Raw genomic sequence first — 26,483 nt, 5'->3', positions numbered from 1 at the left:
TGCTCCTCTGTCTGGAGATGATACTGTTCAGTGGATGCAGTGGATTCTCTATGATTGACAGGAGTCTGCTCAGCGCCCGTCGCTCTGCCACATATGTCAAACTGTCCAGCTCCGTGCCTACAATAGAGCCTGCCTTCCTCACCAATTTGTCCAGGCGTGAGGCGTCCCTCTTCGTTATGCTGCCTTCCCAGCACACCACCGCGTAGAATAGGGTGCTCGCCACAACCGTCTGATAGAACATCTTATTGCAGATGTTGAAGGACGCCACCCTTCTAAGGGAGTATAGTCGGCTCTGTCATCTCTTGCACAGAGCATCAGTATTGGCAGTCCAGTCCAATTTATCATCCAGCTGCGTCATTTTGAGATTTATCTAATTCTACACAGTGCCTTTCCATAGGGAACACCATCATAGCTATTTTTATCCTACAGAATACACTAAAGATTCTTCCCCTAAGTCAGAGAGGGAGTCAGCGGTGGGATTAATCTTAAGACCAATTCTGGCAATTTGCTGGTACAGTATAATTTTTTTCATTGTTTCAACAATGCCAGCACTAAACAGTGAGGGGACTGCCTCAGGGTCAGGCAGGGAGTCAGCGGTGGGATTAAGCTAGAGATTTTTTTATAATTCTGTGTAGTGTGTTCCTTTGGTACTCTATAGCGAAAGTGCAATTATTGCTTTATTTCAACATTTTGAGATCTGGCCCGTGAAGAGGCTTGCTCAATGTCAAGCTGGGAGTTAGCGGTGGGATTGAACTTGACTCAATAGGGTGCCTTTCAATGGTGAACTTCAACATGTGGCATCTTGAAGGGATAAATGATAAACTGCCCACTGGCATGATGTTGCTCTTTTTTTTTTTAATAAAATCCATTGCAAAAAATACACTCTTGTTTAGTGAAGCCCCGAGCCTACCAGATGAATTTCTGGAAGACAAACTGAAAGCACATTGTTTATTTGAAAAAAAAGCAAAACAAAACACAATATAAAGCAGGAAATAATTCTAGACGTCAGGAAATGTCCGAGTCACGTCTGTTTACCCAAACAATAAAGAGAGGCAAACAGGCACATTAACCCTCGCCTCACCACCATCTGGACATCGAACAAAGCCTAGCCGGCTAAGAAACGGCCAGCTCAAAGCAGAGCTCCTTTTGTCTTCATTCATTTCCAAAGCAATTTCACAAAACAATATACACTACAGCACCTATAAAAAAGCATTCATCCTCTTGGAAGTTTTTACATTTTATTATTATACAACACTAAATCATACTGCATTCAACATGTTATTTTTGAAACTGACCAACAGAAAACACTTTTTATGTCAAAGTGAAAACAGATGCCTGCAAATTGCTCTAAATTAATTACAAATCCAAAACACAAAATAATTGATTGCAAAAGTCTTCACCCCTGTAATATGACACCCATAAGTCCATACTGGTGCAGCCAACTGGTTTTAGAAGTCCCAGAATTAGGTCAATGGAGATTATCTATCTGGGGTTTCAATCAGGGCTGTGGAGTCGGTAGACAAATCCTTCAACTCCGACTCCTTAGTTTCTGGTACTTCTGACTCCGACTCCTCTGTATTTAATATGCTAATGTATTTTCCATGTTGATTGAAGGAAGGCAACATACACGTCATTTAACCACAGAACTACTGGCTACGAAGGCGACTCTCTACCGTACTGGGCAGTTTAAACAAAAAAAACACATCAGGCCACAGCACACACCTCCACCTACATCATTACACTTGTTTACACTCAAATGAACTTGTTAAACACATTATATCTGAAATAAAATGAAAACACTTTTTGTAATGTACCATAATCCAGATTACAAAATGTGAATGTCAGGTTGTAGAATAGCTCAGTTGAACTTCACACTAGTAGTAATACAACTACACACTGGGCTTTATTCTTAAATCAGAGAAGTACTTAATTATGACTATTGTTTGTGAAATGGGACATTTGAATTTGCTGTATTTTTTTTTCATTACAATTTAAATTCATTAGGAGTCAGAGTCGGTACATTTTTGCCAACTCCGACTCCAGGTACCCAAAATTGTCCCCGACTCCTCGACTCTGACTCCAGCCCTGGTTTCAATTGATTTTAGTCTAAATGCACCTGACTGTGGAAGGGCCAACTTCTGCAGAGTGATTAGATAGATAGATAGATAGATAGATAGATAGATAGATAGATAGATAGATAGATAGATAGATAGATAGATAGATAGATAGATAGATAGATAGATAGATAGATAGATACTTTATTAATCCCAATGGGAAATTCACAATTATTATGGTGGACTCACCTACACAATGAATAATTAATAAAACTTCCTTACATTTATATAATAATAATAATAAACTGTAATTCATTACATTTATATAGCACTTTTTCACTGCTTGAAGCAATTTACTTAGATAGTGGGGAACCATTTCAACCACCACAAATGAAGACAAGAGAATACTCCAGGAAATTCCACAAAAAGCTGCGGTGGGTTGATGCCCTGCCCGGGATTGGTTCCCTGCCTTGAGCCCTGTGTTGGCTGGGATTGGCTCCAGCAGACCCCTGTGACCCTGTGTTCGGATTCAGCGGGTTGGAAAATGAATGGATGGATGGATGGAATTCCACAAAAAGTCAGTGGATGGAGACAAGAAAATATCCAAGTCATTAAATATCAAGTTAAATCAGCCATTAAGAAATTGAAAGAGTCTGGCACTGCTGTAAATCTGCACACTGCCGACAAAAACTGAATGATCATACAAGAAGTGAGGGAGGCCACCAAGAGACCTCTGAGAACTCTGAAGAAGCTGCAGAGGCTGAGATCGGAAAGACTGTGCAGATGACAACTGTGCACGGGTGCTTCACCACTCACAGCTTTATGGGGGAGCAGCAAAGACACAAGACACACACAGGCTGCCTCAGAGGAAGACTCTGTGTTCTGATGAGACCAGAATGGAGCTTTCTGGCCATCACACTAAATGTCATGTTTACAACAGCACATCAGCAAAAACACACCATCCCCTTTGTGAAGTATGGGGATGCTTCTCTGCAGCAGGCCCTGGAAGGCTTGTGAGGGTTAGAAAAATGAATGTAGTAAAATACGTGAAAATCCGGGAGGAAAATCTGATGATGTCTGCAAGAAACCTGCACCTTGAGATAAACTTTGTTTTCCAGCAGGACAACGAACACAAGTGTAAAGCCAAAGCCACACTGGAATGGCTGGAAAACAACAATGTGAATGTCCTGGAGCGGCCGAGTCAGAATTGAGATCTCAATCCAATTGAGAATTTGTAGCTGAACCTGACAAGGGCTGTTAACTCAACTATACAACTGGACAGCTCTTGAGCAGTTTTGTACAGAAAAACGGAGAAAATGGCAGAGCTGAGATATGTAAAGCTAATAGAGCGAGAGAGATCTGTGCACACAGACTCAAGGCTGTCATGGCTGTCTAACTAAATACTGACCTGAAGGGGATGAATGCCTAAACAACCAGTTATTTTATGTTTTATATTTGTACTTAACTTAGAGCACTGTGCAGAGATCTGTTTTCACATTGACAATAATAGAGGCTTTTTCTGTTGATCAGTGTCAAAAAAGCAAAACTAAATCCACTGGAATTCAATGTTATATAACAACAAAATGTGAAAATCTTTCATTGGTGCTGTAACTTTCCACATATCAGTCTTCTGAAACTGCCATGTCCATTGCACACATACATGTTATACTTTGCCTTTTGAGATCACCATGCCATGATATTTTATTGTACATTTACTGTCCTTTTACAAGTTTACCATAGCTGCCTCCTCCTCCACTTCAGAACAGTATAAATACCAAAGAGAATGTGTGCTACATTATAAAGTAAAACTGCTGCTGCACCTAACGGAGATCCACACCAATAACTGGACACCACCAGGGGGCAGTAGACTGTACGGTAATTAGGAAGTGTTTCAGAAGTGGTGACTCCCATTAAATGAAAATGACTTCTTATTAATTCCATTTATTTACACAGACAGGAATGCAGGTGTCTACGAGGGCCTCTTTCAGTAGTATATTGAGCTCCACTCAAGGCCAAAAAACTATTTCCATACCCTGTTCTGTGAACAATCTCTGATTATTTTCACTTTAAAGGCAGGAAAATAAAGCTGTCAAGGAGATTTGAAGAAATGCTGTCTTGAAATGCCAGAAGGTACAGCAAACCGACTCCATTAGTGCTAAGGTCTCAGAGGGAGCATACAGTCAGTGAATCTGAATACGGTAACTAGCTATGTCAGGTTACTATTTTCCCAAATGTGCAGATTAAAAAATGGAAGCCATGGTCAGTATTAACTGGGTGAACTGCAGCCTTTAATTAGTGGATGGGTTTTGGGTAACCAGCTCCAGAACATCCCAGGACAGACCAATAGAGGGCTCCACTTGCTTTTGTCTAAAGCTTAAGTGTAAATGATATTCTAGCACTGGAGCTAAAAAGATGCACAAAAAGGAAATGGGATGCTACAGAAATGAAGATGTGGAGATGAATGTGTGAAGTAACAAAGCTTGATAAGATCAGGAATGACAGAATAAGAGGTAGAGTTAAATTTGAGTAAAATCTCAAATGAAAAAACCTGGAAAAAGGTTAAAAAAGGTATGGGCATGTAATGAGAACAGAGCTGAAAAGTGTGGGGTGAAGAATCATGGATATGGAGATGTCTAGATGGAAGAGGAGAGAAGAAACAATAAGAAAGTGGAAGGACTGCGTGAAAAGAGACCTAAGGGAGAAAAGCATATCAGGCAAGGAACTGCGTAACAAATGAGAATGGAGGACAACGGTCAAACACAGCGACAGTGGGAAAAGCCATAGAAGAAAAGGGTATTCTAGTATTAGAGCAGTCTGCCCAGAGTCTGGCACTTTGCTAGTTCCACACGTCATGACTGGCACCTGCTGCTACTTGCACTGCCATGGCACACTGGCATCTGTGCGTGACAATGGCCATGTCACTTGTATGAGTAAGTTGACACTGTGCCAGTTAGGTGTCCTCCAGGGAACAACGTTATCCTTAGTGACATATTGACTGGCATGTGCCAATTATTGGGCACCACTGGATCTGCATTGCTGGCATCAAGCTGAGCCTACACAGAATCTAATATTGTTTCCTTTTTACTCCAATCTCCTAGCTATCTTTGAATCTTCCCAGCTGGAAGAGAACCAGGAGATGAAACGTAGCCAAAACCAGAAACAAGTCCAAAGAGAGAAGGAGAAACCTTTTGCACCAAAGCCTAATCGCAAATCAGTAACCAAAGTCAGAGGGAAAACGGGAAGTTCGGAAGCTAGAAATTTGAAAGAGAAGCTTGCACTACGTTCATTTGAAGTAATTATTCAAATCATGGATAAGAATGAATCTTTGTGCCGGTATTTAAGGGGTCACGCTGATGACATAAGACGTGGTGCCTTCTGAAACAACTTTAGCAAGTGGGAGCTGTATGGCTGCACCCACATGCAAAACAAAACAATGTTGCGGCACCATTGAATAAATGAACACTTTGATTAAGAACATTAAAATACAAAAGTAACTGCACAGAAATTAAAGAAACCCATATTCCAACATATACTTTTACTTGGAAAGAAATATATTTTTAAAGTGAACATCTTGTAACATCTTTACTTTGTTTTTCACAGACCCTGCATTTACTAATAGGCCTCTTTGAAAAGGTGTCTCATCTCCTTATAATAATGATACTGGCACTCGACCCACAGTGTGGGCTCTTGGCAGAGCAGCTGATGACTGATGTGGTTTGTTTCATTATAAGACACTACACAGGAATGACTCATAAGATATATCATACTTTTCTGATATGAAACAAAAAATAAGAAATGCCATTCTGCTGTTTTGGATTCCTTCAAGTTGCATGCCATTATGGTGAAAGCTTCGCTACATACAAGGGTTCATTTCTGATCAAGTAGCTCGGTTCCTTTTTGTGCGCATAATGTGCAGCAATAAGAAAACATGCAACACTAATTGACGTTCCTTTTGCCAACATGCAGCACTTTGCACTTCTCTACATTAAACTGCATTTTTCAAGTGTCCTCCCAGTTCTGAAGCTTGTCCACGTCTTTCTGAATTACGTTTGTGGCCTCCAGTGTCAGAAGGCCACTGCAGCATTTCTTGTATGATTTTGGGCTATAGAAGAAATAAATTGTTGTTGTTGTGGCTAATTCCTCCAACTTTAGTGTTATCCAGAGATTTAACATATTCATTAACTACGCTGGAATCAATATCATTAATATATATCTGAAAAAGTAACGGACCATTTAATGCAATGTAAATTATATAAAGGACTTTGAATAGCATTTGATGTGTGAATGCATGTAAGTGTATTATCATTATTGTCAAGTTACATTTCAGATTTTCTTGAGATTTTTCAGCATTTCTGCCTATGTGTAAATTTTGTTGTTTTGCCTGTTTTTGTTCTGCTCATTGCGATTGGCCATCTGCCTGTTTATTACTGTCTTTCAATCACAGACTCATTAAAATATTAGCATAATGCTGCTTTGTTTTAGTAATCCACACCTCTTTTTAGGTTCAACTGTCCCATGGTGCACTAAGCTCACACTGCAAACTGGACTCTACATAGAGGCTGGCCATACTGAGGTCCCGTGACTCACTTTTCCTGCAGACCAAAGCTAAGAGACTGAGCTCGTGTGTGCTCCCACTTCTGTAAGTCTGATAAAAAGGCAGCACCATTAGAAACAAAGACATCCACAAAGACAATCTATTTCTGTAAAGTCTGCTGTTCCTGTCAAGCAGCTGAAAATGAATCATAAAAATATAAACCGTGTGACATACTGTATGAGAGGAGACCATACAGTCCCTCAAAATTGGTTTAGCTAGCTAGTAGGTAACGTATCCTGAGATCTCATGCAGAGTTTTGTTTCAATGTTTCCACTTCAACTACATGACTTGATTGCTTCTTCCAAATACCCACAACCCTTTGTATGATGAAGTGTTTCCTGGCTTCCGTTTTACATGCATTTCTGCTTAATTTTCAGCAGGATCCTTGTATTATACTGGGCCCAACCATTGCAAAATGAGAAGAAAGGATGAGATAACTGCAAGATTTAAAGGATGGTCAATTGGTTTCAAAACTGATGGGACAAAACACACACTGAGTACTACATTACAGAAAGTCATAAAAAAAAATCAAAACACAAAGGGATTAATGCAGGTATCAAAATATCACAAATTAAAAACAGGTTCTTTTTTTTTGCCACTATAATTATAAGCCTGGACGTTCACTATGTTAGTGCCTCGTTATTAAGTGTGGTAGGTATGACATCATGATTTCCATGGCTTCCAAGGAGAAGCCCCCAGCAACCAGCAGACATTTTCAGCTCAGAATGGTGGTGCACAAGACAATTCCAAAAGATGACGTTCAATAAAATAAACTTCTTTCAAAATAAAATTACAAAGGATTTAAATGACCCAATGTGTTGCCTAAACTAAGAAAAAAAGCACAAATAAAGCTTAGACTGAGGGTGTTTGTCACTATCCAGCCATTCTGGGCCATATCCTGTAATACTGTAAGTGAGCTAAGCAACCATTTGAGATCTCAGGGTCAGCGGTAGAGACCCTAATCCACACAGAGAGAGTGACAAAGAGACGGTACATCAGTACTTACTTGTTTGGCTCACACCTTCATTGAAGGCGGCTTATGAAATCTGAGATACGATTGGTTACATTTCTTTTGTTTTTCTAATTAGAGCACAGGCATGCGAAGTGACTTACTCAGGGTCACACGGTGTCTGTAGCAGAATTTGAACTCACAGCCTCTGGGGTTCTATTCTAAAGCGTTAATCACTACACCGCATTGCCCCCTGAAGCCATGAAGTAAGCATACCATGCAGGGCTCCAAAAAAGTTCAAAAAAAGTCCTCCTTCCATACATTATACAAGCTTGCTTGGCCCAGTTCAGACATTCAGTGACTGAGCACTTCAGAAACCTAATTTGAAAAGACATGAACAAGTACAATAATGCATTAGGTTTGGGTCTCTAACAATGCTGAAGTAGGTCCTGAGAATTGCTACTATTATATTACTATAGTGTATTTTATATGCAACATTAATTAGAGTAAAGAAACTCTGTTAAGTTAGTAAGCATAAATTCAGAGACTACACGTGGTATATTATTGACTTTGCTACATGCCAACTGGTGCTTAAAAAAACCTGAAACTTCCTAGAGAAAAGCCAGAAAAATAAAAGTCCCAAATAAAAGTATCCCATTAGAGCGCCTGTTAGGGACCTCAAGAGCTGTGAGGTCACATTGCCAACTGCCAAGCCATTATAACTCAGTGTCACAAAGCCCTTGTGTGTGTTGCATCTCATAATATGACTGAATTTATGAGCTTCACTGTAATGCACCTCATATCTCATATGGTACTGTTGGCACAGGAACTTGCATCGTAACATTAAATTTTATTTCTGTACTGTCAGATTTAGGATGGAAAAAGATGGGGTATTAGAAATATAGACCATCTGATGCAATAATAAATGTAATCATAAAACTATGGAGTCAGGCTGCGTAGTGCGAAATAAGTTCACAAATGAAAAAATTAATTTTGATGATGTACATTGAAAAATAGTAAACATTGTTTTAAGGGTAAAAAGGCATGGAAAGAAGTTGGTAAATGATGGGACTATTTCATTATAATTTTACCCATTATACTGGCTGTTGAGAGCATATAGTTATGTTTGACAGTGTGAAGTTACAGAATATCCAAGTACAATAATGTAGTGTAAGGGATTAAGAAAGTCTATTCACAAGCACCTCAAGCTTTATCGAGTTTGGACAGCTGCCCATAAAACAAGGAAGCAGCTGGCTCATTTCATTCCCTGACACCAACCACAGCACATTTAGTTTACATTCAGCCATCTCCTCTACCCACATACTCCTGGTAAGAGCTTGGGGGCAGCTGCAGCCTATGTCGTTAAAACTGAGTGGTAAACAGTAAGCAGACTGGGATGGGATACTGGTCCATCTGTGGGCACACTTACTCATGACAGGTCAATCTGCTACTTTTTTTTTATTGTTTGCAGAATCAAACTGGTCTTTCTAATGAAAACATGCACAAATAACCAGGAGAACACAAAAAAATATGAGAAAAGACCACTCAGAAGCAAACTGGAGTCCAGGTGATATGAGAAGGCCCCCATGCCTCCATAACATTATACAGTACTTGCTACCTTAAATTTTATCTCCATATTCAACGTAGAACGTAGAGCATGAAGAATTCTGATTAGAATTCAACCCATCACACTGATTACCACAATCACCACTGTGTCCCTTTGCTTAAACACTCCTTTAAAAGTACAAAGCTGAAAACAACTATCATGGTTAGCTACTGTACTTCCTTGTTTAGCCGCCACTGACAGACTGGGTGTTCCTTCTTATCCTAATACAGATTAGAAATGAAGGTGCATCAAAGGCTACATCCAAACTTCTACTTCTTGTTTAAGAATATAGACGTTAAAACTCAACTTTTGCCCTAACTACCCCAGATTTTTAATACCTAAAAACTGAGACTTTTGAAAACTTTCTCCAGAGTCGTATTCTTTTGAAAAGAACTCCTTGGCATTGCATTGTGGACGGGTGAAAACAAAGACTTTCAAAAACACAGACTCTAATTGCACTCTGTTTTGTTGGTGATTATTACGTAACCCTTCATGATGTTGAATGTTTCTTTTCCGGATTAGTCACACTTCATGGAAGAAAAAACACATTCCAGCATAGTGGACATAACGGTTTGCTTTCCGTGGACCCTGTTGTGTTGCTCGCCTGTAGACTTCTAAATTGCATTTTATATAGTTTGAATGATTCATACATGCTCAAAAGGCAAATTTACCAAACACTATAGTATGGTGATAAATCCCGGCATCAGTACCATCCCTTCAAAGATTTTTCCACTGATGAGTGAATGCTCAGTGTACAGTAGGTGAACATTTACATCGCATGCATCAAGGATGGAAAAGATTTTACCATTATGGATGTGGTCTACAGAGTTATGGGAGTATCAGAAACAGGTCGACTGGTGGGTCACAGCCAGGGTTTTCTCCCTGAGGTGGGCTTATTTGTTGTTTCTTTGTTAATTTTGAACTATTTGTCATATTTTTATGTATCTTCTGTTATAATTGAAATGATGCACTGTCTTTTTAAATCTGCCTACATACTGTATACTTTGTGAGTGAAGCCCGAGGACTGACATCCCCACCGCTGAAACATCCTCCCCGGCTATATAGTCTTTCTGGAAAGAGGATTCAGTAGTGTTTTCACTGAAGGTCTCTAGGAGTTTTTGGGGGAGTAATGCCTTTTCTGTAATTTTGGTGAGGACATAGAATACGCGTCCAAAGGCACATAAATCCCAACAAGTGTAAAAGCACTTCCAACAAACTCCTTCTTAGTGTGGGACATTGCCATCAAATCTGGCTAGTAAAGAACAGGCATCAACTCTTTATAAAATAAAAAGGTTTATTTCACAAAATAAAAAAAAATAATAAACTGTAAATACATGAAGCTCTGAAGAGCACACTAAGAAGAAAGGTGTTGCCAGCAAGGGCAATCCAAGGCAAAAGAGGCCCAAACAAAGAAATCCAAGGCATGGTCAAAAACAGAGCAAACAGTTTGAAAATCCAGTGATTCACAAGTAAGCTCACCACTCCCTGGCACGTTCAAAATAAACTACTAGCAGCTGAGAAAGACCATCTGGATTTATATGGAGGAGAGCAGCTCCTGGCAGTGATTGGGAGGTGGCCTGGCCTCTTGGGGGAATCACCCACAAAACGCACGGAACATAACAAAGGCAGCTCATATACATAGTCAAAAGCAAAAATAAAGACTGATGCACATAAACATCATAAATCAAAGAATGAGAAATGAACAAACAAGACATAAAACATGAACATGAACCCCAGCTAGGGGAGGGACCCTGGGTGAGACATGGCAGCCAGTTTCTGTGATCATCGTGCTTCTGTGTTTTATGTATAATGAGACTCGTTGGCCTAACTATTGGCTTTTAACAACTTATTTCTGATCTTCTGAGCACCCTTTTATTTATTTCACAAAAAGAAGAATATTTGTCAATTATATATCATTCATGTTTCCTTATGAATAACAAGCTGAGATTTTTCACTGTTTCTATCTCTTGTGAGGCATTTAAGTTTATTTTTTAACTCTAATCCAGTATTTCCATCTGCGGACATTGTAAAGCTGAAGCCTATTGTCGGTGGTTGTGAGTGAGCTGGACTGGGTGAGTCCCACCTGCACTGGCCAGTGATGGACCAGGCCTCCTTTTATATTCTTCTTATGTAACTCCTAAATATAACAAAAATCAAGTTTTTGATGAGATATCCTCGTGGACAATGGACACCTGCTATGGAAATTTTAGTATCTGAATATTAATCATCGTTTTATTATGTTTCTTTTTTTTTGCACCCCCATTTTATGTTTATTTTTACTTCTACCATTTTGTGGTTATTGTATTCATGGGCAGACAGTGCTATTTTTGGAAACAGCTTTGGTAGCCAGACAAGTGAATTGAAGATGCATTGTGTGCGATGTTGATCCTATTTATGATGGTGGCACATATGGTCCTGTATCCAAGTTTTATAAAATATCTGAAAACCTGAATGAATCTTTGCACTTTGCAAATATCATTGTTGCAAGAGAAAGGAATAATCACATTGGTTAGAGTCTTTTTTTGAAGTCTGAATTTTGAAATACTGTTTTGCTTTTGTTTTCAGGGATTATATTGACTTTTTGTCACTGATTCATATTAGATTTTCTCTTTGGCCCTGGGCTCTTGCTCAGTTTTGATTCTATTTTTGTACTGGGCTTTTTCTAGCTTGGTCACAACAGCCCCTGGCTGGGATGATGTTGACTTTGGGACTAATAGACGTGGCCGATACAGTTATGTATGTACGTTGTACAACCATTTCCAAGTCTCTAACAAGATATTCTATAAGTTAAAGACTCATGTGTATTACAGGTCTGACACTGACAGCTACGAGTGTGGCCTCAACAGTTGTAGATATATGTGGGAGAGTAATGAGTAAGACAGAATTATAGGTATATAAGTAAGGTTAGGAGTGAGGCCTAGAGGGCTATGAGTGTGGTCTATGGATTTACAGGTCCTGTCTAGAGGCTTAGGTACTGCACTGCAACATGACATGGTTTCCTGGGGTTTATCCCCAGTGTGAGTCATTTCACTTTTCTCTGATTGTGCTGATTGCCCTTACACACTTGTGGGTTGTAATTCATTTTGGATAAAGCATACGTTAATGAAAATGTGATGGCCCATGACACGCCTATTGTTGAATTAAAGTATTTTGGCTTAATGCAACAAGAGGCGCACAACAGAAGACCACACCACTTACTGCCTCTGGGAAGTTGTTCAGGCGGGCTTCAAGAGGGGCTATTCCACCGAGATGGCTCTACTTATCGTTTGTGACACGATATGGTTGGCTACAGCTAACAATAAATCATCTGTCCTCATTCTGCTAAACCTCTCCTCTGCTTCTGACACAGACAACCATCAAATCTTCCTTGCCACCATTCCTGACCTTGACATCACTGGCAATGCCCTCAGGTGGTTTGAGTCCTACCTCTTGGGCACATGTCAAGGGTGCATCAGGCAAGCACAAGGGTGCCCCAAGGATTAGTGCTATGTCCTCCCCTCTTTTCTCTATACACTACTTTACTAGACACCATCTTCCAGTCCCATAGTTTCTCTTAACATTGATATATCAATGGTATGAAGCTGAACTTATCGTTCCTTCCAGAGGTCCACACAGTAATCATCAGAATCTCTGAATGCCTCAGTGATATTGCAACCTGGATGAAGGAATGCCACCTCTACCTCGACTTGGCAAAGAGAGACTTTAGTGTTTTACCTGCTTGTACATCTGTTCAGCTTGGCTCATTAAAAGCCAACATGCACCAAGTTAGTATGCAACCTTGGGGTATTAATTGATGATAACTTTTCCTTCACTGATCATGTTGCAGTGGTCTATCAGTCTTCCATCTTCTGGATATTATCATCCAATCAGATAGCTTTTGTTATTTGTTGTTCCCTCCAGAGGATCACACTGTATCAGGTAGAATCTCTGCATGTCTCACTCATACTGCAACCTGAATGAAGGGACACCCATTCTCCAGCTCAGACGGTTAAAGACGGACCTTATCATTGTCTCAGCTCATCCATCCATTGAGCACCCCATCTTTGTGCATTTTGGCTCATTCTTGCTAAGACATTCCAAGTCGGTTTGCAGACTTTGTCTTTTGATCTTGTACATTTACTCTATATAAAATCTGCAGGATCAACCATATATGATGTGGTATGCAGCAGAACTCCTGGTCCAGGCATTTTCACATCTGGACTACTAGCTGGAGTACCAGCTTGTGATACCAGGCCATTGTAGAAAACTTAAAATGCAACGACATGTCCCATGTTCATCAAACCGAGGTGTGTATATATCACTCCTCTTTTCAGATGACTACTGTGGCTCCATGTAGGAGCAAATATTAAGTTAAAATCCTTGATGCTTGACCACAGAATAGTCAAACAGGTCAGCAACTATGTATAAGTAGACACCTGTGAGATCCTATGCTCCTTCTTGGCCACTCAAGACTTCTGACGATTAACGTCTGGTAATGCCACCTCTGCATGGCATCAAAGCTCAGTAAAGAACACTTTCCTTGTAAAGCTCCAGACTGATGTGTATTTAATTAAGTTGACCTCTTTTGCAAGTCACTTTAGATAAATATGTCTGTTATGCAAATATATATTTGTAATGTTTCTAAATACCTTGACACTAGGGGATGCTGACCTACAGACACAGCACACAAAAGTGAAAAATCCAGGTCACCCAAAGCAACACAAGGTGCAAAACTGAGATTTGGCTGAATGCAGTGAGGATTTTCAAGCACATGCCAGTTGTGTTTAAGTCTAGTTCTACTATAGGCTTCAAATAATTTCACTGTTATGGCATTGTAGTTTAGTGCTCATCTCAAGGTTTCTTCAAGACAAAGATGTGAAAGCACAGCAATTTGAGGGAAGTTATGAGAAAAGATTCCTGGAATCTAATCATGATGCAGAAAAGAGTCATGACATTGAAATTGCGGCCACTCAGAAACCTCAAAACAGGAACTTGGGTGACACAGCTGACAGAAAAAATGACAGTGCCATTCTAAAGAAATTCCTGTGACCAAACATCTAAGTGGTTTCTGTGGTGCAATTCATTCTGTTTCTATGAGAGGCAAAATTCAGCTCCCTGCATAAAGAAGAGAAAAAAATTATACTGATAAATATTTAACATACTGCTATTATTGTTTTCGATTAAAATATTAAGTAGCATAACAAAACATTTTCATATCCAATTAGTTAAGTTCAGGGCCATGGAGTGCTGAAGTCCATGATGGCAGTGCTGGTCGCAAAGATACCAAATATATTTGTTTTGAAATAATAGACAAGGAGATTTCTAATGGCGAAAATTATGAACAGTAGTTGTCAAGGCTACCGGTTCAATCACTACCACTGACTCCTTGTAGGACCCTGTGTGAGTCACTTGACCTCTGGTGCTTACACCTTACAACTACAGAAATATAAATACAAATGTACTGTACCTAGACAGGAGCTTGGGACAGCATTGCTATGATAGAGGCCATATGAAATGACATGACGTGACTGATTACTCACTTTGAATACACTCTGAAACCCTGAGTGAGGCTTTTAACTAACCAGTGCTTACATCGTGTAAGAATAAACTCAACGTATTATACCTAGGTAGAACCACAGGACAGTGGGAAATTACTATGGAAGACACTAAATACATACAATTCACAACAGCCAATCCTTCATTCTATCCACTTAAAAAAAAAAAAAAGTTGCTTCACTGGCTAGAGTCTACACTGTATAAATATGCACAGTAATTTTATTGCACCACTATGATGCCTTGGCAAGATGTTGATCATGAAGGTTGCTATATAAAACACAGATACTGTAGATCAGGGGTCCCCAACTCTGGCTCTGGAGGGCACCAATGGCTGCAGGTTTTCATTCCAACCCTTTTCTTATTTAGTGACCTCATATAGATAGATAGATAGATAGATAGATAGATAGATAGATAGATAGATAGATAGATAGATAGATAGATAGATAGATAGATAGATAGATAGATAGATAGATAGATAGAGCGCCCGACCCGGCACAGACTGACGCAGAGGCACGTGTAAAATCACACAGGCTTTTATTTTTTCTTCAGCTGTGGAACACGTTTTCCCCGTGTCCCACAGGCCTAACACAGTTCCACAAGCACTTAATGCAGCAAACACAAATCCTTTTTCTGGCACCACCACTCCTCCCAGGCAACCTTGTCCTCTTCCTCCCAATTCTGGCCCCTGAGTGGTGGATGTTGGACCTTTTTATAGCCCACCCGGAAGTGCTCCAGGTGCTTGATCACCTGTGGCTAATTGCACTTCTGGGTGGGGCTGCAGAGATGTCCAGGTGGGTTCCTGGCTCCATGCAGCACCCCCTGGCGGCCACCCCAGATTCCCACAGGGTTGTGAAGAACTCCACCTCCCATGAAACCATGCGGGAAACTGAGGCACCATCGTCAGCCAGGGAGGCTGCCACCAAGCGTTAAGGGGGAGATAGTGAGATGTCCATGGCTGCTCCCCCGGAACATATGTAGCAGGGGCGTCCCGGCAGGGCATGGGACGTGGCCGCCTGCCACAATAGATAGATAGATAGATAGATAGATAGATAGATAGATAGACAGATAGATAGATAGATAGATAGATAGATAGATAGATAGATAGATAGACAGACAGACAGACAGACAGACAGACAGACAGACAGACAGACAGACAGACAGACAGACAGACAGACAAACAAGATACTGTACTCCTCTACAACCTGCAGAGGGTCAAGAGTGCTTCCCAGAACTGAACCAGCCCTTTTAATCAGCTTGTTGGTTCGGTAGGCCTCTCTTCAAGTGATGTTACCAGAAAAGTACACCACAAAGTGAAAAATCACACTGGCGATCATAGAGTTGTAGAAGATGTGAAGGTTGTCACATCCCAAATTAAAGGAGTGCACTCTCCAAATTAAGAAGAGTCTGCTCTGCCCTTTCTTACATAGTTCCTCTCGGTTACAAGACCAGTTGAACCTGCCATTGTTGACAAAAGCCTCTCACTGGTTAGTTGGGCTTAAGAGATACTTTTAAAATTAAAATTATTAGACACAGGTCGGCTCACCTTATTCACAGGTCTATGGTTCCAGGACCCTTTGCGGATGTGCAATAACTGTGGATGCTTAGGATTTATATAAAAGCATAAAGGACTGATGGTTGGCTGGCTTGGGTACCCTGTGCGTGTTATTTCTTGTGTGCATTTAGTGGACAGTGCTTCACATGGGAATTTCAAATATTCTTTTCTGAGAACATTCTGGATTTTTTAAAAATATTTTTGAATTGCGGTTGGCCAAAATCACAGATGCCAAAGCCATGGATAAGGCAACCTGAGTGTATATCTGAAAAAAAATAATAATAATAATAAAAAAAAGTGTAAATACTTGCTGCAGAAATTTTTTCTTATCAAAATTATATAAATTGCTTTGTGTTCCTCTGGATGGAGCGCTGGAGTGTTTCCTCCAGTCATACCCACGTTTAACATGAATTGAAATACAAAAGAATTTTCTCTCCACACACAACAATCAAGACAGGAGAAAAGACAAAAGCATCGTGTAGGGTGGTGGCAGAAGTCAGGCAAGCTGTGGAAGACCGGTCAGCCATGACACCTGTGCTGCTTTTAAGAAACCATGGAGGCAGCGTTGTGTTTGAAGTTGAACTATTATCTCCTTCATGAGATCATCACATTTTTGGCATTATGCTACAACACTCCGATGCTTTATGGCTGTGTCACCTTCTATTCCCTTTTTGTTGTTGGGGCATTGCGAGTAGCCCACACCTATTCAAACTATAGATTAGTTCTACAGCTGCAACATATGGCAAATTAGTATTAAAGGGGGTCTTTTAAAAAAAAATCAGTCATTATGTGCCATTTGCAAACTACTGAAGTCACCCAGTACTGGATTTGGGAAGAATGTGTAGCAGAACCAGAAAGTGGTCATAGAAAGTGTTTTATTTAACAATACAAAAAGAACAGAACAGCAACTGAACTGGAAACTAGTTACACCAAATGATAACCCCCTCCTTGTTCTAGATGTGAGGGACATTTGTGCTACTGAAGCATTGTCCAGAACTTTTATCCGTTTCGTAGCTTGCTCGTGTCCTTACAGTCTTGTGGCTGGAGTCCAGCCCCAGGTCCCGTTGCCACTATATCCCTGTTCACTTTCAACATTTAAACTCACTACAGTTTCTGCACCACAACGCAGTTCTCAACAACCCCAGCATCCTTTTCTCGTCAGACTAACAAAAATCACCTGGACTGAATACTGTTTTAATCCAGCTGACATTCTCACCATCATTCCTGCCAACCCCTTGAAAAGAAAAGTCTCCCACGAGTCCCACCCTGCTCCCACAGTCACTCGTTTATCCCTCTCAGTGTTGGTCTTTTGCAGGTGGACTTGATATACATGACAGGCAGCTCTCTGTGGTGCTCTCTCCCTCCTTTGCCAGATCCAGAGGTCTCACAGCTGTCACACTGCATCCCACACGCGATTCTAACAAATATTGATAAAGCGGTCCACTTTAAAAAGAGAAGTTTGACAGACCTGCTATAACTTGACTTTTGGTAATTTGTGAATTCTGCAGCAGTTTTTATAATTATTTTCATTTATCTTGTAGCCTCCTGGTAGGCTTTCAAACATTATTTTTGAAATATTATTGATTTTATGTTGAAAACTTTATGAACATTTTGTTTATTGATAATTTTGCATTTTTGAATTTTTTTATTGGTGACTTCTCCCTTAATTTATGTTTCTTGTGTCTTGAATGTTGAGCCCAGAGGGGTGAGGCCACCTAATGCTGCAGCTGAGGCCTTGCCCCACCACTGCTGTTTAAGGAAAGCCGTAGATGAAATAGCTGCTTCGGCATTAAGGATTGTTCCTAATTATTTTGATTGTGCTTCTTGTTGATTTTTGGATTTCCTGGATTTTGACTCCAGCTCTTGTTTGAAGGTTCTGTGATGGTTCAGTGATTATTGGTTTTGTTTGCTTTCAAGTGTTTCCTTTTAGGTAAAACCTATTTTATTGCTCTGTAATTTCCTTGCTTTTACATTTACAATCCTTTTGAATCTCTTAATTAATCTGTAACTATAATAGAAAACCTTGTTTTATTCAGACCAGAGGTTTTATGATTTTCTACGTTGCATTTTTGTGAACTTCAGTTATTTAAACACCTGAGCTCCATGTTCAGGCCTGTGAAGGTTTGAAGCCTGCCACTTGAGTTGGTGTTAAACTGTCTGTTCTGAGGCTTATTCTGGTGAGTCAGACCTGTAATCTTTCAGGCTTGGTTCATTTCTCCAGCTTGTGTTCAAATTCATTTTTTTTTACATCTTTGTGTTCATGTTACATACTCTTGCTTATGTTCATGTTATTTGCATTTTCTATGTTTTTATCAGTTTTGTGTATTATTTAGTTTCAATGTATAGATGTTTATTCTTCCTTGTTCCTCATATTCTGTGGGAGGTTCCTCCAGAGGTGAGACTGCCTTTCCATCTCCATCATGGGACTCCCTCAACTCCATAAAGGATGAGGAAACAAGCAGCCCTTTGCATTTCATAGTATGTGCTGGGTGTTGGTGAGTTCTCTTTATTACCACGCTTTTGTTGGTTTATGAGATTTTGACTTCTTTGCACTGTGTTGTCTTTTTTTATTATTTTTTTTTAACCTTGCTCTGGATTTGTGTATTTTGGATTTGTTTGCCACTGGATTGCCTATTTGCATAGGCCTTCTGTGTCTTTTGTGCTACAGAACATTATTGCGAAATAAATATTTTCTATTGTAAAATTCTGACAGCCTGCTCTCATCAGTTACCTTTAGGTTGAGTTTGGAGGAACTCCCAAAATCCTGACAAGGTCTTAGGTGAAAGACTGGTCTGGCTTGTTGTTTTTTGAAGCCTGTGTCCATTTTTGATGACAAGGTCATAATGTGTTATCCCTAAAGTGGAAAAAAAAAGAAACCTGAAGCCTGATTTTAACAGGTCGGGGAGATGACAGAGATAAACTGTAAACTGAGGCCAAAACTGAGACGTCTAAAGATTGATTTGCCAAAACCCAATACACTAGGCTAACGTGAACTCAGAAACATGAGACATTACCTGGCACCCTAGAAAGATTTTATGTTTTTAGAACTAATCATAAATATGGACATTTAAGATAATGCACTGCCCACTTGTATACCAGTGTCTTTCCAACATCAAACATGCCACAAAATAGCAACAGGAGGTTGTTACCAACAACAAAAACATAAAACACTGATACCCATAGAAAGAGACGGATAACAAAAGAGCCAATCAACACGTAAACAACAATACAGTAAGCTCCAAATTGTACTGATTTTGAAAAGCTCCAAATCAAAATGAAAGAAAATGTAAATGTAGAAAATGAAAGTACCAAAACCTCAGAATCATAACAGTACCAAACACCTCACCAAAACACATTCCAAAAATTAAAGTAAAAAAAAAAATCCAAATGCAACTCGGAATCTTTAGGCCTAGCTACACTACCACACGAACAGTATTTTGTTTTATACTCAAAAAGGTCATCAGGATGAGCCACTGTCTTAAACAGCAGCAACATGACACCATCAAGTGTCCTGACTTTACAATCATATGGTTGGAACAATGGGTCCATTACCAACAACATGGCTGAAAACACGTAGGGAAATACAAAACAGTGTTGATCACAGAAAAATGCAACCCCAAAATAAAGGTGAGCAAGAAGCAAGAGAAAATTCAAGTGTAAATCCTTGCCACCTTGTCTCACCTTGGCATCACTGGGGCTGTCCTCAGTGGTTTACGTGTTATTGCTTTAGCAGATCCTACCATGTGTCCTGGCGTTGGGAGATGTTAAGGGTACACCAAGCCAGCATGAGGTGCCCCAAGGACTGGTGCGGGGCCATCTCCTCTCCTCTCCCTATACATTATCTTGGCCCTATCATCAAGTCTCATGGTTTCTCTTTTCAGTGCTATGTCGATGATATGCACCTGTACTGGCCGCTTCTTCCAGAGGAACACTTGGTATCAACTGGAATCTCTGCATGTCTCAGTGATATTGAAACTTGGATGAAGGAACACCATCTTCCAGCTCAGCCTGGCAAAGAGGGACCTTTGTGTTTTACCAGTTCACACATCTATTCAGCTTGGCTCATTATAAGCTAACACCCACCAAGTCGGTATGCAACCTTGGAGTGGTGATCGATGACCATTTTTCCTTCACTGAGTTTGTTATAATGGTCTCTCAGTCTAAGAGATTAACATCATCTGAAAAATCAGACAATATCTACAGAACATGCAGCACACCTCTTGGTCTTGTCATGTCTGGACCACTGCAACTCTCTGCTGGTAGGAACACTGGAATGTGTCACCAAGCTACTGCAGATGATTCAAAATGTAGCAGCACATCTCGTGTTCAACCAGTGAAAGTGGGCACATGTCAGTCCTCTTTTCAGATTAGTATACTGGCTCCCTGTAGCAGCACTCATTAAGTTTAAATCCTTAGATAGATAGATAGATAGATAGATACTTTATTAATCCCAACCTTAATGCAAAAGGTCAGCACCAGTGTATATGGAGACAAAAGTGAGGTTCTATGCGGTCTCTCACCGACTCAGGTCTGCTGATGCCACCTCTGCTTGGCATCATATCTCAGTACAGACTCTTATCATGTGTAACTCCTAGCCGGTAGAATGAGCTGCCCACTTTTATCTGAAATGCTGAGTCCCTTAGTGTGGTTTAAAAAACGTTTGAAGGCTCACTTGTTTGGTGAATTTCTGTCTCACTGACATTAGCTGTTAGGTTTTTATCATCTAGGAATTGTAACTCTCTTGTATTTTGTTCTGAGCTCTTCTCCTTGTGATGATCAGTTTTGTACCCACATTCGGTAACACTTGTTCCCAAACAGTCCCTGACCAATGTTTACTCAATTATGCTGACCTCTGTTGTAAATCACTTTGGATAAAAAAAACTTCTGTTAAGAAAATAAACGTAAATGGATACAAAATCAAGATGATTGTGGGGAAAAAATGAACACAAAAAGCAGCACTATGAAGTCACCATAATAACCGTAAAATGTATCAACAATGTTGAAACTAATACTGAATTCCATGAAAATAAACAAAAATTTATTCTGCACAATCCAGAACCTCACATTCATGACAACTGATTGCTGACGTGTGCAGCAGGATATACTGAGCAGCTCCACGACTTCCAGCCCAATTCATCCCTTGCATAGAAGCCTTATGTTAAGAACCACACAGCCCATAACATTTACAAATTGAGAAGATTTTAAATGTAACACAAAATAGCCCATAAAGTATCACCCTTCATTCATAATACAATGTCATTAAAAGGGGATTGTTCTTCAAGTTCTTTTGTTATGTCAGATTGAAAAATCCAACGTGTAGTCACAGCCACTACTGCTAAGGGACTTACACTTATTAAGGGGAACGTGGGACAAAGGAAAACAACACATGGTAATGTGCACATCCCAAGTAGATTCAAAGGTAACATCGACTTCTCAAGGAGTGCAATAAAGCCCCGAACTCTAGACTACTGACTGACAGTCTGGTTGGAATGAAAGTCCACAGCTGCAGAGCCCAGAGTGGGAAACAAGACATGACTGTCTTCTCTCTCTCTCAAAGTACAAACCAGGAAGCAGCGCAGACGAGACTCCCAGGCCATCACAGGAGGCTCCTTTTCTTTGAAGCTGTCTGACTGGGCTTACAATGAATCACGCGGTCGCCTCTTGCTGTTTGCGTTGTGAGACTGACAACCAGAAAACAAAATAGAAAAAAAAAAATCCCAGGAGTGCCTCCCGGTGCCGGCAACGGAAATAAAAAAATACAAACAAGGGCCTCTCAGAAGCTTAGAGCAAAAAACCACAGGAAAGTCAAACTCGAGATTTAAACACAAGTGAAAGAAGGCGCTGGTCACTTTGCAATGAATTCAAAAAATATTACATAGACAGCAACTTCTTACCTTATCCTCCACCCTGTTGAGCCGCGCTCCAATACTGTTTGTGCCTCGGTCCTTATTTTTTTCTACACGAAAGAGAGAGCGGAGGGAAAAAAACAGAAATCAAGTTAGCAATCAATCACAAAAGTAAGCATTAAATTGTTCATAAAGACAACATTTAAGCCAAGGACTTGGTGAACAAATGCCTGCTAGGTCACCCTGAACACTAGCTAAGCTAATGAGCTTGGTGTGTATAATAGCCCCCTCTCGTCTGTAAAGTGGACATCTTCATTCTACAAGAGTGGAGTAACCACACCTAAAGGATAAAACATCTAAACGGCTAATCCCAAAAAGTTCACTGGTAGCACATAACGGAGAATAGAAGTGAGTGGCAGGCAAATGGGAAAAATCAAGGTATACCACCTTTTATATACTTTATCGATCTGTTTATCTATAATATAGTCCTTTCACATCTATCTATCTATCTATGCCAGGGGTGGGCAGATTCAGTCCTGGAGGGCCGCAGTGGCTGCAGGTTTTTGCTTCAACCCAATTGCTTAATAAGAAGCCCTTATTGCTCAAGTAACACTTCTGCTTCACTTTAGTTGTCTCGCTCATTAAGATTTTGAACCCTTATTGCTTATTTTAGTCTTAAACAGCTGTATTCTTGGTTTTTAATTGCTTCTTATTAGCAGTAACATGCAAATGACAAAAGAGACCAGCATTTCTCCATTTAGCTTGTTTTTATTTACACCTGTGTGTATTTATCACGCACTACTTGGTTTAATTAAATACTTGGAAGGAAAGTGAAGAGAAAAAAGTGAAGCACTGAGAATTACTCATCTGTTTTAGACTTCAAATCATTTGGATGATATCCTTAGAGAGAAAAATAAATCTAGGATATGAGAATGACCTGACATGGCAGAGTTAAAGCACTAGCAAGCTATGCAATTAAATAATTGACAAGGATTGGTTTTTAATTAAGCAACTGGGTTGGAACAAAAACCTGCAGCCACTGCGGCCCTCCAGGACTGAATCTGCCCACCACTGATCTATGCATCCATCTTTAAACTGGACAACACTTTAATTGTTGCCAAGTCACAAATTTCCTTTCTTTTATTTTCTTGCTTTATAGTCATTCTGAAGTGTGCTCAGACCAAGGTGTGTGTATATTTATTTATTTACTTACTTATCTACCTGTTTATGTATTTAATGAGCTTCTGTAAATATATATATATATATATATATATATATATATATATATATATATATATGTAAATTATAGCAATCTTGGGTCTGGACATGACTGGGTCATATATTACCTGTAGTTGACAGGAACAGTGATGGCTTTCCAAGGGACTGATCGAGCCTGTAAAGAAGAACGGAGATGAGGAAAACATGTCATATCATGCTACTCTCAGGATTCAAGTACTGAGTTTTAGTACAACACATTAAGGGTCCAGGCCACCCATCCTCATGTTTCTATAATCTGCTCACTGAGCTCAGTAGTATTGGCAGGAAACCGTCCAGGATGAGATGTCTTTCTAAAGCAGAGCAGAGCCAAAGCACAAGGTTATGAATTCAGTCTCTGACTTGGACTCTCAGTCTGACCTTGAGCAAGTAACTTTATCTTCTAGGAACCACACTATAAAATTGCATTTGAGGGGTGGCATTTATTACAGACAGGCCTACCAGAACATCACAGGCTCAATGCTGGTCTATGACTGACTGCTCGATTCTGACTAAGAGGGGACTGAACACGTCAAAGGGTGAGCTTGGGTAAAGGCTGAGCTGTACTACTCTGTGTTGCTCCTGTTATGGCCGCTGAAAGTAGTTTGCATTTCTATACCTGAACGGTAGTTGGTGATGTTCGTAGTGCACAAGACCTAATAAAATGCCAGCAGCTTTTATGCCCCGGGATCACTGCTGCTTTTCCTACTCATTTTCTTCGATAGGGGAACTTATTTGTTCCTCTCATTTTTCAAGTTTTTCATATATTTGCTGACTTCCAAACTGATGTTAGATAATACTTGCTGGCTACCATCTAATTGTCTTTGTATTGTTGTGATGAGGTATCACATAACTGTGAATATTTTCTAACTTTCTCGGCAAGGCTTTCCTCAATCTGCTCAATGTTTACTTCAGAATAGCAGAATTATGAATCACCCATAAGAATTCAATGGCACAACAGAAGAAAAGAGGCTCGGCTAGACAGAAACAGGAGGTTAAGGGAATGCTTTTTAGCAATGGAGCAGTGGGCAGACCACCTCACCCAACACCTTAGGCATAGGCATAACAGCTGTTGAAAAACGTTTGTAGTTTATTCTCTACATTGGTGCCGTCCCTATACTCAGTCCCCTCCATGTTTTAATTTCTATGATGAAACCACTCCTTTTGTGTGTGTGTGCATATATCTATTTTATACTCTTACTATACATACAGTATATTATTATATCCACACACACACATATGAGCGGAGCCCAAAAATTCCCGGAATAGGTCAATAGCACAGGAGTAGAGTGTTGCTCTTGAACAGGCCACTAGGTACCGTATGCTACAAGTCTGGCTAATCAGTATGGCGAGTGGCATTGTGCTGAGCTGATCGAGAGCGTATTTTTGGTTTTTATTCCTTAATCATTCATGTGACTTGGGTGATTTTTTTTCCAAGCCACTATGCCAAATTTTCCAGAGACACTGATGATCGTATGCTTTGTCATCGACAGATTTGTTCGTAAAGAGCTTGTTCCCTGTGGACAGACTGCTAATCTGCGACATCACAATGAACAGCTGAGGTGTCAATTGGAAAGTATCAGGAAAAAAAAAAAACACATCCAGAGAAGTGCTGTGCTGAAAAGTGGACTTTACACCATGATAGAGCACACACTGCATTTTCAGTCAACGAGTATTTTATCAAAAACAATGCGGTTGTTGCTTAACACCCCCCGGATTTGCCATCTCCTGTTCCCTGCAACTTTTTCTTATTCCTGTAATAAAAACCGAAACCGCTGGGAAAAAGATTTGCCACCATGTTAAAAATATAGGAAAAAAAAAACAGGAAGCTATGGACACTTTAAAAACAAAATGAGAACAGGAAATATTAACAGGAATGGGAGAAGCTCTGGAACAAGTGTATTGCTTTCAAAGCAGAGTATTTTGAAGGGGACTAAAAGGGAACTGCTGTAAGTGTTATAAAAAAAAGTTTTTTTGCACCCCCAACACACATGTCAGCCTACCTGAACTTGTACTCCACACATCACGCTCTCCAGTATAACCTAACATTCTGTAAGCCTTGTTTATTACTTCTGTCCACTCTCTGGATGTCCTCTGTGACTCCTCGGCCATTCTCATATGGCATACCTTCAAGATTCAGGCCTCCTGATGTGTAATTAAACCTAAGGTTTCTACTTCCTACCATACATTTACTTTACATTTAATTTCCAGTGTTGAGCTGCCATGTTCTCCCTCTGACTCTTTTTCCAGGTGGTCTCCAGTTTTCCTCCCACATCTCAAAGATGTGTCTGTAAGGTGGATTGGCCATTCAACACAGACCTGCGTTTGTGACCGTCGGTCCAGGGATGAGTGATGCCTTGTACTTCAGTAATGTTGGGATAGGCTCCAGCCCCTCATGATCCTGAACTGGACGAAGTGGGCTTGAGAATTATATGCTATTATTAGCTATTATAGCCTTCATTGTAGATAATAAACCTTTCACTAAAGTTTTGAAAATACACTGACAATAAACCCACATAATACCATAATGCAGGTGCACAGACAACAAAAGCAGTGTTTTTAATTTTTCTTCATTTGTTTTATTATCCTACAGGGCTTTTCTCAGTCACTACGTAATTCAAATTAGTAAAACAAATGTCTCAGGCATATCAGTGTATGTGGCACACAACAATCTGTTTTGTCTATAAGGCTTCGGTGAGCAAACAAGAATAACGTTACAGAATAGCCTGCCTGGACCAAATGGATGAGTTTTGCTTTGGCTGAAGGCCGCTCCCCTCCCAAGTCATAAAAATTTCCACCCCACCAAGGGCACAAGAGTCATGACATTAAGTTAATAAATCATCTCCACATTATGCCCAACCTGCTACTCTTGCTACACTCATGAGGTCCTTCAGCCTTTTAATTATAATGCAGTTAAAACAACAGCTGTGGCCTTTTTGAATTACACGCTGCTATGTAAGGGCCAGTGCCAAATCGGTCAGTGTGTCATTGCCACCTGTTAGAGCCAAACTTCCACGCTAAGAGTTCATTTTGATTCTGCCCCTTTTTGACAGAAGTAAGGACAGGGACAGGCCCTTTGTCCAACTGCAACCT

The 26,483-nt window shown here is 40.1% G+C and overlaps 1 protein-coding gene across 2 annotated transcripts in view; it reads right to left on the bottom strand.

Moving 5' to 3' along the window:
- The window catches only part of LOC114645711 (potassium voltage-gated channel subfamily KQT member 1-like), a 773,371-nt gene that overhangs the window by 250,959 nt on the left and 495,929 nt on the right, over positions 1-26,483 (bottom strand). For both annotated transcript variants that reach the window (XM_028793526.2, XM_028793527.2), the window contains 2 exons: positions 23,483-23,529; positions 22,185-22,246 (listed from right to left, as the gene is read on the bottom strand). In XM_028793526.2, the coding sequence (XP_028649359.1) occupies positions 22,185-22,246; positions 23,483-23,529 (109 nt within the window). The remainder of the gene's footprint in view (positions 1-22,184; positions 22,247-23,482; positions 23,530-26,483) is intronic.

The sequence above is a fragment of the Erpetoichthys calabaricus genome, chromosome 2 (genome assembly GCF_900747795.2).
Source record: "Erpetoichthys calabaricus chromosome 2, fErpCal1.3, whole genome shotgun sequence".
Taxonomy (NCBI): Eukaryota; Metazoa; Chordata; class Cladistia; order Polypteriformes; family Polypteridae; genus Erpetoichthys; species Erpetoichthys calabaricus.
Note: the sequence above shows the minus strand (reverse complement) of the source record. Positions and strands in the feature narration are given on the sequence as shown.